The 11951-nt window shown below is 43.4% G+C and overlaps 4 protein-coding genes across 6 annotated transcripts; all 4 read right to left on the reverse strand.

Moving 5' to 3' along the window:
• Positions 1-56: 56 nt before the first annotated feature.
• On the reverse strand, positions 57-9014 carry RB195_014007 (uncharacterized protein; the record flags this gene model as incomplete). 3 transcript variants are annotated; one of them, XM_064204082.1, is made up of 15 exons in its annotated part: positions 57-116; positions 309-449; positions 510-632; positions 1088-1192; positions 1440-1523; positions 1602-1694; positions 2396-2527; positions 3067-3186; positions 3296-3378; positions 3433-3575; positions 3629-3741; positions 6882-6981; positions 7040-7160; positions 7294-7378; positions 8760-9014. In XM_064204082.1, 15 exons carry the CDS (start codon positions 9012-9014, stop codon positions 57-59), a joined length of 1758 nt encoding a protein of 585 aa, XP_064059963.1. The 3 variants fall into 3 exon arrangements, with proteins under 3 accessions (XP_064059963.1, XP_064059964.1, XP_064059965.1); XM_064204083.1 differs by lacking the exon at positions 8760-9014 and having other exon boundaries at positions 7294-7375; XM_064204084.1 differs by lacking the exons at positions 57-116; positions 309-449; positions 510-632; ... (9 more) ...; positions 7040-7160; positions 7294-7378 and having other exon boundaries at positions 8706-9014.
• A 147-nt stretch (positions 9015-9161) lies between these two features.
• Positions 9162-9890, reverse strand: RB195_014008 (uncharacterized protein; the record flags this gene model as incomplete). Its single annotated transcript, XM_064204085.1, has 1 exon — positions 9162-9890. One exon carries the CDS (start codon positions 9888-9890, stop codon positions 9162-9164), a length of 729 nt encoding a protein of 242 aa, XP_064059966.1.
• Positions 9891-10797: 907 nt separating this feature from the next.
• RB195_014009 (uncharacterized protein) lies at positions 10798-11184 on the reverse strand (the record flags this gene model as incomplete). The annotated part of the gene is made up of 1 exon (XM_064204086.1): positions 10798-11184. One exon carries the CDS (start codon positions 11182-11184, stop codon positions 10798-10800), a length of 387 nt encoding a protein of 128 aa, XP_064059967.1.
• Positions 11185-11513: 329 nt separating this feature from the next.
• On the reverse strand, positions 11514-11771 carry RB195_014010 (uncharacterized protein; the record flags this gene model as incomplete). Its single annotated transcript, XM_064204087.1, has 1 exon — positions 11514-11771. The coding sequence occupies one exon, from the start codon at positions 11769-11771 to the stop codon at positions 11514-11516; it is 258 nt and encodes an 85-aa protein (XP_064059968.1).
• Between the last annotated feature and the right edge of the window lie 180 nt (positions 11772-11951).

Raw genomic sequence — 11951 nt, forward strand, 5'->3', positions numbered from 1 at the left:
TATAACAAAAAAAGGAAACAGAAGTGTAATAATTACAATGAGAATAAGGATCAATCTTAGTAGGCTTTCTTTTTCACGATTTCTGGCCGCCATACAATAGGGTGTGTTTCCTCGGTCTGAAATTTCGAATGTAATAGAAAGATAAAGTCACATGATGGAATTCATAAATGCTTTAAGAAGTTCAAGTGTTCTTCACAAAAAAAATACAATAGGAAATCTATTATGAAAACAGAACAAAGGAAAAGTGCCTGCGTGCAGACCAAAGGGAAGTTAGCACTGTCTAGATATCATAATCAAAAGCAACTTACCGCCTCTTCATCTTCTTTGTACATTTTAATTGTCTTGTCAGCTTCTCCTGTTATAAGACGCAAACCAGTCTTATCATAACACATAGCATAAATACCAGCTTCGGAATCAATTGAACCAGGCTGTGGCTTTGTTTGTATTTTCTGAAGGTAGAAGAGCGTAAAACTCCAATGTTTAGATTATGACTGACGCCAAGAACTAACCTGGAAACAAAAACCTGAACGCCAATCCCAAAAACATATTGAACCGTTATCACCGCCGGAGACAAGTACACCATCTTCATTACAAACCAAGGAGTTAACAATAGCATTATGTCCAGACAGATTCTAAAATATCAGCAGCAATATCCAAGGAAGTAAAAATAGTTATGACAAAACTACAAGGAAATTTCTGAATGCTGAAATATTTAGAGATCACAAAGAGGGAGAACTTTAGATTTTCTACTTCGTTGATGAGAATGACTCATTCAAATCGTTAACCATACTGTCCATACAGTCGCCCTTTTACTGCTGATTATCACCGATAGCGTAGTTTCAATCGAAGATGCTTTTTCTTCTGAACTTTTGCGATATCTTCGCTGTGTAAAGATGAAAAAGAAGCAACGTTGCATGTTATTTTGACAAACTTTTGTAGGAGGTGACAAAAACATACCTTAGAGCAAAGAAAAGATATAATCTGTGCAAGTTGTAAACAAAATTGTATTGTAATTTCCCTATTTGTATGTTCCTCAACGCGAAGCCAGAAATACATATTTGAGGCAAAACTACGATCTTCAACACACCTGCATGAACTCCCCCTTGGGGAATTTCCATTGTTTAATATTGTCGGGAGATGCCGATGCGAACATGTATAAGCGAGGATGTAGCACAAGCGATCGGACGGATTTCTAAACATGAACTAGACAAGCGCCAGTAGCCGACATAATTGAATTAACGAAAAAAAAACTCTCAGACTTACAAGGACTCCTGTTCGGAATCACAATGCACATTTTGTCTCAAATGTGATCAGCAAAGCAAAATTATGTAAGCAGAACGCCGTAATATTCCGAGTGCATTTTAACAAATGCCGGAATACAGAATGTTTTCAACCACCCCTTACAATGTCAATTTGAAACGACAACCATAACTTCTAACCTTGTGGTGTGTGAGCGTACATAATGATCGTCCAGAGGCCAAATCCCAAAGCCGGACGGTCGCGTCGTGGGAAGAAGTGACAACCTTAAGAGTTTCAATCATATTCTAACGACCATGATAAAGACACTACCTCGCAACAAAACAACAACAAAGAGGATTCACCTGCGGTTCAGCCGCCTGAGAAACAACATCAGATACAGTGTTAGTATGGCCAGCTAAGCAGTGCACTTGTGCTTTCGTCCGCATGTCCCACACCTAAACTTGAACCATGAGATGACAATATGCTTAAAGGCAGCATACCACGAATCTGGGGTGGTACTGATTTCAGGTGGAGTATCCGTATACGGTTTTGTAGAATATGGAGGGAGGGGTAGTTCCGCTCATCTCTCCCTGAACCACTGCAAGCAGCGGACCCCTGGATGTTGTTTTGTACGATGCCTTCTATTGCAGCGCGCCACCCTTGCACGCGTAGCGTCCCTTTCTGCCTATCGGGGCAGTCCGAATTGATTTTCGACGAATCGCAGGGCGTAGGCGGCCAAAGGGGTGGAGCGTTGCAATAGATGGCGTCGTATAGAACAGCATTCCGTTTATAGTGATACAAGGAAAAATGAGCGGAACTACCCCCGTCTCCATAATCTACGACCCCGCATACAGATACTCCACCTGAAATCCGCACCATCTCAGATTCGTAGAATGCTGCCTTTAATATAATATAACGGAAAAAAAATTGATTTAGAGTGCTGCCCTATCAATTCAAACATCTACACATTTCATGTTAGTTTTCTCCTCATAGTTTCTTTTTCTCAAAGAAAAGTTGATGGAAAGTACAAAGCATGTTACTACTAGATTATAACGGACATAGTTGACAAATAAAGCACCCGCAGTTGTTTCACTGGAATCATTAAATAGAATCAATCAGGATAATAGGTTACATGGAATGCGACATTAACACTTGCCCTCGCTGTAGAGTCTCTAGCGCAGGTGATCAGAACATCCAATGTAGGGTGAATCGATAGTGCTTGAACAGCGCTTAAATGGCCGTGATAGTGACGAATAACTTTGTTGTATTCGAGATCCCAACACTTGACCTGAAATATGTAATTTTCACTGCACATGATCTTAGAACGTTTGCGGCCCCTCATATTACTAGGGTACTGGAAAGTGACATGTTCCTTGGCGAACTAAAACGACTCCTTCTGTGAACTTAAAACAAAATAATTTTATTCTCTTATTCATAATCAAGTATGTGGTTGCCATCACTATTAATGAGGTTCTGCCATCTGATAAGCAGATTTCCCAACCACGGATCATTAGAATAAAGACAGTTTCTAATCAAACAAATTGATATTGGCATATCACAAACACAGTCACAAATCCTTGCATTTTATGTTCAAAATTATCAACATAGATGCGATAATTCGGAGCGGGTACTCCGACCCCATTCACTTTTGGACGGTTGGCGAAGGGACCCCTTCATTTTTGCAGGGTTGGCAAAAATTCATTTTTGGAGAGTTGTCGAAGTGTATCCTCATAACTTGAGCTTGAGCTAGACCCCTTCATCCGAGGAGGGTCCGGCTCCTCACTAACGCACCTATGATTATCACAGAAAGCAATCGCTTCTTCCAACCTGTTTGTCTTCTCCTCCGGAAAACAGGAAAGGGTGCCTTGGAGATACTTTCACAGCACGAACAGCGCTGATGTGACCAGTTAAAGAAAGCCGAAGTTTTCCAGAGGCCAAATCCCAAATCTGTGTAAAGAATGTTGGTGTATATTCAAAACGATACATACTTCCTAAATTCATGCTTCTTCTGCAAAAATTTCAAAATCGAACATCTGCTTTTGAACTCATAAGCTACCTTGATAATGCGATCACCACCACCGCTGGCAAACCACTGGTTTTGAGGTTCCACATCAACTGCGCGTACCCAACCGGTATGTCCTTAACAAAGTGGTCATCGTTATGAATCCCAAATTTCTGCAAAGTAACAATCACCTGAAATAACTCTGTATAACTTCCACGGCGCATGCCACTTTGGCTTCACCATCATGGGTGCGCGAAGAGGGAGTAAAGACCTAGTTGTACTATCCTCAGAGCGAGTGCTACTCGACCCTACCGGTAAAGTATTTAACACCTGCCTGTAAACAATGAAGCTGACGTCAGATAATATAGCGAAGATGCAATAACTAACCCCTGAGGAGGAGCAGATGTTACGGGCTTGCCCGTACCATCTGTGATAGCCAGTGGACCATCAGAAGCAGTAACAACAGATCCAATACCTATAGAAGGCTGACTAGTTGGTAGCTGAAAAGCAGAGATCAACAAAGATGGAAAAGATGACAAGATACAAAATAAGTAACAGGGACTTTGGACACTGCACTTTTTATGGATGTGAAGAGAATTACGGTCGGCGGAAACGTAATGTAATGGGTTTACGCATCGCATCTTCGGTGAAGGCATTCAATGATCTCACCATACATTGTGCAGGAAATCGCCTCTGCCCCCCTTAGTTTTTTGGTAGTTTTTCTTTCTTTTTTTGTAATAATACTTGAATTGGATTGGATTGTCTTAGAGAAGTCCTTTTTCATTACTTTTATCGTATCATTTGTTCCCACAAAACCTTTAATACCCTAATTTTCAATTTTAAGGATTTCTGCTTAGTCTTTGTGTAACTGTGTACGATTAGCATTTGTTGTAATCCGAGTCATTAAAATCCCAAGAGAAGAATGTTAACTATGCAGAGTAATACAAAGACAGGTGCAGAAATTCCAGTCCTGAAAAAAAGTCCAAACTGAAATCTAGAATAGAAAATTAGAATCTTAGAATCAGAAGGAACTATTAGAATTACGAAATGGCTTGATTGATATCACGACTACGAGGAATGAAAAGTATGCGAAATTACATAGAAAAATGAGACAAAAATCAAATCCTTACAAATTACGATACTAGAGGTGCATTAAGAACAAATGATGAAACTAATGGAAAATCACTTCACTAATCCTAATCATGCAAAATTATTTTTGAAAAAGAAGAACCATAAGAAGCAAAAAGAAAGGGTCTCCGAGGAGTTTTTCGCACGCTGTAGAGCTCGGTGCAGACCTTCACTGAAGACTCACCGCGTTACGATACGTTTCACGTCGACTGTAAGACGGAATCACACAAATCACACAAACTTTCGTGAATTTTTATGGATTATTAGAAGGGAGCTGTTGTTAGGTATTGAACGAGCGTGATTCCGCTCAATTCCCCCTCATCTGAAATCCTAACCCTGCTAGCGTCTATTGAAGAGATCTGAACATCGTCGATTATTTGAAGACTCTCTTTACAAGTCTTCAAGTCCAGGAGGACCAAAACATCCCATCTGTGTTACCGGGGGCGAGCGAAGAAGCTCTATGAACCGCAGTCTTATGTGACGAAAGCTTTCCATACATTGAAAAAGGTGTTATCGTCCAGCACATTGTCAGAACCCGCACTCTGAGAGGTGAAAAGACTGAGGGAAACATGGAATCTTTGGGAATAAACATCCGTCTCGTAACGTTGAACTGCTGGTCGCTGTCGAGCGAAGTCCAACGAGCCGCTCTGTCCATACTAGGTGCGATAGCTGCATGAGCCGTTTGCTCCACTGCAGGAAACACGTACCAGGGATCGCTCCATCATCATTATCGATAACTGCATCCATTGCGGCGATGCTGATGAGAGGCTGTGCACTAGCTGTGAGAAATGGCTGCAGGAATCTGGTGGAGGAATACCAATCAACTTCGTCAAGATACGCCTTTGAACTATTGCGGGATCGCAGAAAACTCAAACTCCGTATCGTTCACACAACTACGGAAACCCTGAAGCCTATAACAAGGGACTTAGTACGTTGATGTCCATAATAGCAAGTAAGAGGAGGTGAATATCAGAATTGATGTGAAAAAAAAATTGGAACTCAAACAACAACACGATGTTTGGAAAATGGTATTATCCCGTAAAGAAAACATCGGGCAACAGAAATCGCCTGGTGAACTTTTACATGAAAATGCATGCAAAAAGATGAACCTCATCTTGCATCCACGTTTGAGAGAAATCATTGACGCCATCAGGTTACGTGGTAGGGAACAATCCCTTTAACGAAAGAATACCAGCGAGAGCGGAAGATCCCAACTCTTAAGCTTCAGCCCGATTACGTTCCGATAAACATCCCTTGTCCAAAAATCCAAGAACTTAGAGCAGTGTGAGACTTCGCATTCGATTCCAATCACCGCCCAGTTCCTCTCAACTTGAAGTTAGGGTTCCAGAAAAGGCGTGGTGGAGTTCAACATAAACCTAAGCTCGACCTGGGAGGTCTGAAAGACTACGAATTCAGAAAAATATTCCGCCAAAGAGTGTCGATGAATATTGAATTGCGGACTAAGAAGAGAGTGGATGACGCTGACCCTTTCACTAATTGGATTGAGGACGCTGCAAAGAAAACTCTCCCGGTTTCAGCGCCGGGGAAGGAGCTCGTCTTTGTATCTCTGGAAGCAGGACCTACATACAACTCTGTATACGAAGCCAGCACTGCTCAACGCCACTACTGGCGACTGTACCCAGGAGAAGCGTTTGAGAAGGTTGTGTCGTCAGCTGAAAAGTGACTGTGAGAACGGATACACGTCAAGTCGTCAGTCAACATTTTAACACTTTGCTAAACGGAAAAGCGTCGTCACTCCCTGAATTGTCGCACATCGGAAGACAGAGATACACCGCGGTCAGCAAAGAACTACCGACGAAGTCGGAGGTTCTACTCGTATTCAAAAAGTGAAGAGTGGCGAGTCTGGCGGATACCATGCAATAAGCGCAGAAATATTGGAATTCCTTCCCCCTAAGATTCGTTCAATATGGATTCAAACGTACGCCGGAATCGTGGAGACGCGCTATCATAATTCCCACCACAACAAGTTATCCGTCAAGGAACCCAGGAATTGCCAAGGAATATCACATGTAATGAACAAGGTTTTGGAGTGTGCTGAAGTTTTATGAATAAATGAAGAGCTGGTCAAAGTAGCTGCTCGCCAGACGAACAGTTGACAGGGAATTTTACAAGTGGATTCCACAAAAATTCGCAGTACCACTGGATACAATTTTTAGCTAAAACAATAAGAGACAACTCTCAATCCCAGTTGTCATGAGTTCAGTAGTTAACGAACTTTGTTTGATTTTCATCAGAAACTGTACATGACAAGCTTTGTTCGTAAATTTCATATTTGTCGTTTTCTGATGTCCAGAACGATTACGCTCTGATTCTGAACTATTTTTCAAGATAAATAAGACTGCCAAGAAAGAAATCACGAAAGTCTTCCTTAGGAGAAAACAAAGAAGATCAAAATGGACCAAGAAATAAAATAAATCAGACCAGTTTTGAAACATACAAATAGTAAGGAAGAAAAGAAGAAGAAGAAAAGCTGAGGCTGGAAATCGATCACCTTCAATAATTCCTGCTCCCGCCTTTTCTTTGCCTCTTCAACATGTCGTATAACTGAGCCATATTCACATCGTTTTTTGATTGATTTGATGGCGTTTAAGCTTAAATTTGACAATTTCATAAAAGATCCGAAACAGATGTTGGTAGCAAAAAACACACTCTTTCTCAGAGAGCTCCGGAAACGTTGTGTAATCATTGCTAAACATGTCGTGTGTTCGTTTCATTGAGCGAAATACCAAGTTCAGCAGCGTTTTTTGCATTTGGTCAGGTTGCTGGATTCCTAAACAATAGATAAAACTTAATTCCTACAGAAAACTTTGCATAACATGAAAATGGCACAGAGATGAGTAAAAATTACTCTAACGTTTGAAAGAGCAATGATTTGTTTGTTCTAAATAGTAAAAAAATCATACCTCCTTCCCCGTCATCATTTTGTTTCTCGGGCAAATTCCCTTCCTCAGCTCCATTTGAGGGAGTCTGTACTTCAACTGACATCACCTTAAACTCAACTAAAACATTAAAAACACTACACAAAACTTACAATTGCACATCAAAAAAGTTGAGCAAAATGAATCAGAGAACCAAAATGCTCACGGAGGTGGTGGATGAATCCTACTTATATGAACCCAAGATATCAAGATATAAAAAAAATGCTTCTAAAAGACATTAGAGATACGTTACGAATATATTTCAAATTCATACGCCAAAATGGCACAGAGGGACGTATCTGCGGACGAAACACACAAAAAAAAGAGTCACAAAAGGCGGCTTGGCACCCTAGGCTGGGATTTACTGCAGTGATTTGGTACTGTGGAGGTGGAAAACTTGTCTAGATCTCCGATTTTGAGTTGACATTGCTGGATTCAGTGGAATTAGGCTGGTGCCTATGTGGAAGCTCTGTAAGCTCATCCTACTGGACAGCGGATAAGACGAAGAGATTCAGTACTAGAAACTGCATAGCAGCACTGCACTGGCGATGAAACCACTACAGTCGGGTCAAAATGACATGAATCACGAGTGTAGTTGTGGTGCTTTTGCGTGCGCACTCGAAACGGCGCGATGGAGGCAGCAGTTGGAACCGAGGTGAGGCCGCCGCAAATTTCAGCGATGGTTGGTGCAGCAGGGTTTCACCACGCTCGTAGTCTGCGTAGCTACGCTCCACCGCACCACCTTGAGAGAAGCCGCGTAGGTAACTGGATACGTGCTTCATGTCGTTTTGACCATACTTTTGGAAAAAAAGAGAGACAACTGTTGGTAGGAAATTTCTCCCAAACCCACTTTTTGCCGATAAATCTGTTCTTCTGTGGAGAGGTACAAGTGGTGAAGATAGGATGCTAATTCAGCTAAACGAAGCAACGGAGAAGACTGCGACAGGGCAGAAGAAGAACAGAGTTTATCAAGAAAGCCTCTCGAAAGGGGAGATAATAGGTTCTGCAGGCCCTCAAGCAAGATGGTCTTTGTCGTACGCGCTCTTGAGACTTTTATGAACATGGAGAGCGACTTCGAGGAAGAACGGAAAAACGGGACGGCAGGTGAAGACAGTGCAGGCAGGCTCTCATTCGTACTAGAGACACCGGAGGTGGAGACCGACAGTCTTGCTACGCCTATGAAGCCATTTACCATCCACACCTGAAACGAAGCTCTCTGAAGTCTGATCGTTGCACTCAGCATAAAGCCTGGGTCCAGACTTTCGACTTCGAATAATATGAGGTTTTGTTAGATCGGCGCAGAATGATTTCCTGCGTCGATCTAACAAAAGTGCTACACGTCGTTGAAAAAATGAAAAACGAGACCATTGAATGGAACATGCTGTCGAGCTAAAAGTCTAGAGTATCGAGAGCATTTGTGCAGCCTCGATGAACAGTATCACCTGTATCACCTGTGGTACCGTTGTTAATCGATTTGCTCGAGCGGGCACCAGTAATAGTTCCATGTGTCCCGATCGTGTATGTGTTGCCGACTGGCATCTCTTTTCGCGAGGGACTCGAGGCCGGATAACAGCGTCATACTTATCTTTGAAGGACCTCGCAAAGAGGTCTGACCATTGGGTCGGCGGTCTTCTTGCGGTGCGTTTGATGTCGCGTGGTATCCAGTCGCTTACAGCTCCGGTCCAACGATTGTCGTTGATACGCATTACGTATCTGGGCTAACTAATTTTGCTTTCCTTGGCATATGCGGCAGCGTCTCTGATCTTCGATCGTGACGTAGGAGTGAACTTCGAATCCCTTCCTTCACTTGCGTAAAATAGATTACTCCTAGCATCACCGTTTAAATTCCGCGTTCAACGACGCTGATCGCATTTTCCTCCTGCCTGCGAAACACCCATGTTTCTGAAGCGTAAGTCAAAGCAGGAAGAACGATGATGCTGAATAGGTGAGCGCGGAGCCGGATATTCTTGGTCCCCTTCACTGCTATCCTCGACGCTCTTGAATGTTCCCCAAGCCGCTCCTTTCCTTCTGCTCAGCGCGGAGGTCAGGTGGTTCATTATGTTGATTTCACGACCTATATATACATAGCCGGGTATATTCGTACCGTTGAACGTGATTGGGGCATCAGAAACCCATCCGTTTCTCACAAACATCGTCTCGTCTAGGCTCAGCTGAAGATCGATCTTTTTACACGTTATATCAAATTCAGCCACCATGCGTTCCGCCTGATTGATGCTTGATGTGGTGAGAACGCTGTCATTAGCGAAACGAAGATGGTGTAAATGCCGGCCGTCAACTTTCAAACCCATGCTATCCCATTGCAATCCTCGCATAGCGTTCAGGAGAGTGGCACTGAATATTTTGGGTGAAATTGTGTCACCCTGACGAACCCCTCTCTTCACGTCGATTATGACATCATTGTAGAATGAGGAAATTTTGGTCGTGAATTTGCTGTACAACTCACGAAGTATCATTATGTATGGAGTAAGGACGCCTTGGTTGTCTAAGGCCTCCATGACCGCTTCGGTCACAACTGTATCGAAGGCTTTCTTTAAATCGATGAAAGTGAGGCACAGCGGCATCTTGTACTCTCGCGACACCTCTATAAGTTTGAAACCATGTGTATGTGGTCAATCGTACTGAACCCTTTTCAGAACCCTGCTTACTCACATGGCTGTCCCTCATCTAATGTTCTTCCTCTCCTGTTTAGGATTACTTTTCTGAAGAGCTTGTAGATGACAGACAGTAAGCAGATTGGATGATAGCTGCCGATGTCTTGTGGGTCTCCCTTCTTATACAACAGCACGGTCTTGCTGGTTTTCCATTGCTTAGGAATCTTGCATTCCGACAGATAACAAGTGAAGGGCCTCGCCAGTGTGTTGATGTGGACTGGGTTATAGGTACTTCGGATGTTCAGGCTTCATTCTGTCGAGACCGGGTGAAGTACGATTCTTCATCGACATGATGGCATGTTGGACCTCGGAAGGGAAACCCTCTGGAATGGCATCTTCTCTCAGATCGTGAGGAAGTAAGTGGCTGTCGACGAAATGATAAGGATAAAGGATAAAGTGTCTGGCGTTAATCAATCCGCTTGGGATGCGCCCCCACGTTCACTTCAATTCAGGATCGTTTGAGGTTTACGAACGTGTATCTGGCTTATACAATGACTTGCGGTGGCTAGCCGATGTGTCAAGTCAGTGCTTTGATCCTCCCAGACAAGTCTGGTACCAATTTATCGACCCCGGAGGGATGAAAGGCTTGGTGAGCACTAGGGCGGATTCGAACCTCCGATCGATCGTGCAGGAAGCGGAACCTCTAACCGCTACACCACACCCGCCCCGACGAAATGATAATGAGTAGAATTCGTGAGTGATCTTCTCCACCCCTTTACGATGCTGTAGTTGTGCCGTCTGGGTTCCGTAGAGTAGTTATTTTTATTTTACGATTGGTGAGGTTCCGACGGGCGTCGGAATCGTAAAACAAAAATAACTACTTCACGGAAATGCTCTGTCCCGCCTCTGCAGCAATTTTCGGAGACAGGCGTCTCTTGGTGGTTTTAAAACTCTTCGCTTCCCTTGTACAGTCGTGAAGACGTCCTACAAGCTGTTCATATTCGTCGTCGATTTTTTCCATGACGGTATCTTCCCAAAAGCCGACAAGCGAAGCGAAGAGCTCCAAGTCGATGATGGTTCTGGGAGTTCGCTTAGTGAACTTCGCGGTTTTTCCTCCTTTCCGTGTGAAAGAAAATCGTCCTCGAATATGGGGATGGTCCGATCCGGTATAAACTTTGGTACAACAGCGACATCCGTCAGGATAACCTTTTAGTGACGATGATGTGGTAAATTTCATTATGTCTCTATCGGGAGACTCCCACATCCAGCGTGTAGAGGAGGACTTCTGAAATTGCGAGTTCCATGGATGGTCTTAGTCGTCATGATGAACTCGGAAAGCCTCTCTCTCGGCTTATTCCATTGAAAGCCGTGGGTTCCGATGTGAAATTCTCCAGGCGTTCTCCTGGGGCCAATTTTGGCGTTGAAATCACTAATTATGACCTTGTAGAAGGTATGATCTTCTGTGTAGAATTTCTCTATCTCCTTATGGACAGCTTCGATTTCTTCTTTTTCTTAGCTTGATGTTGGAGCGTGAACGACGAAGATGGTCAAAGCTGGTGGCGTAGCACATCTTCTCATCCGTAAACGTCCGATTCAGGTTGTAAGTTGTTCGAAAGAGTCGATGTTTACTGCCATATTCGGGTTGACACCAACTCCACCAACTCCTCTATCGCTGTCGCATGTTCCTAAGAACTGTTCTTCTTCAGTGTCACACACAACGTTCATTGGGTGGCGTCGCAACGCCTCGGTCAGTCCGATGACGTCATACTTAGACTTCGTGGCTTGCATCGTCAGATCTTCAATGGCTGCATCCGATGCAAGCGTTCGGGGGTTATAAGTACATATCCTCATCCTAGTCCTTTTTCGTTTCGGTGGTCTACATGATTTCTGCAATCCCGTCTTTCCTGACGATACTGCACGAGGCTTTCCTCCGGAATCAGGAGACTCTTTTCTATTTCTGTGTCTTGCATAGAAATTCAAAACCCACAGGCAGGTTGCAAACCTCTAGTCTCATGAGTTTTGGGAGAACTT

The sequence above is a fragment of the Necator americanus genome, chromosome V, assembly GCF_031761385.1.
Source record: "Necator americanus strain Aroian chromosome V, whole genome shotgun sequence".
NCBI classification, from domain to species: domain Eukaryota; kingdom Metazoa; phylum Nematoda; class Chromadorea; order Rhabditida; family Ancylostomatidae; genus Necator; species Necator americanus.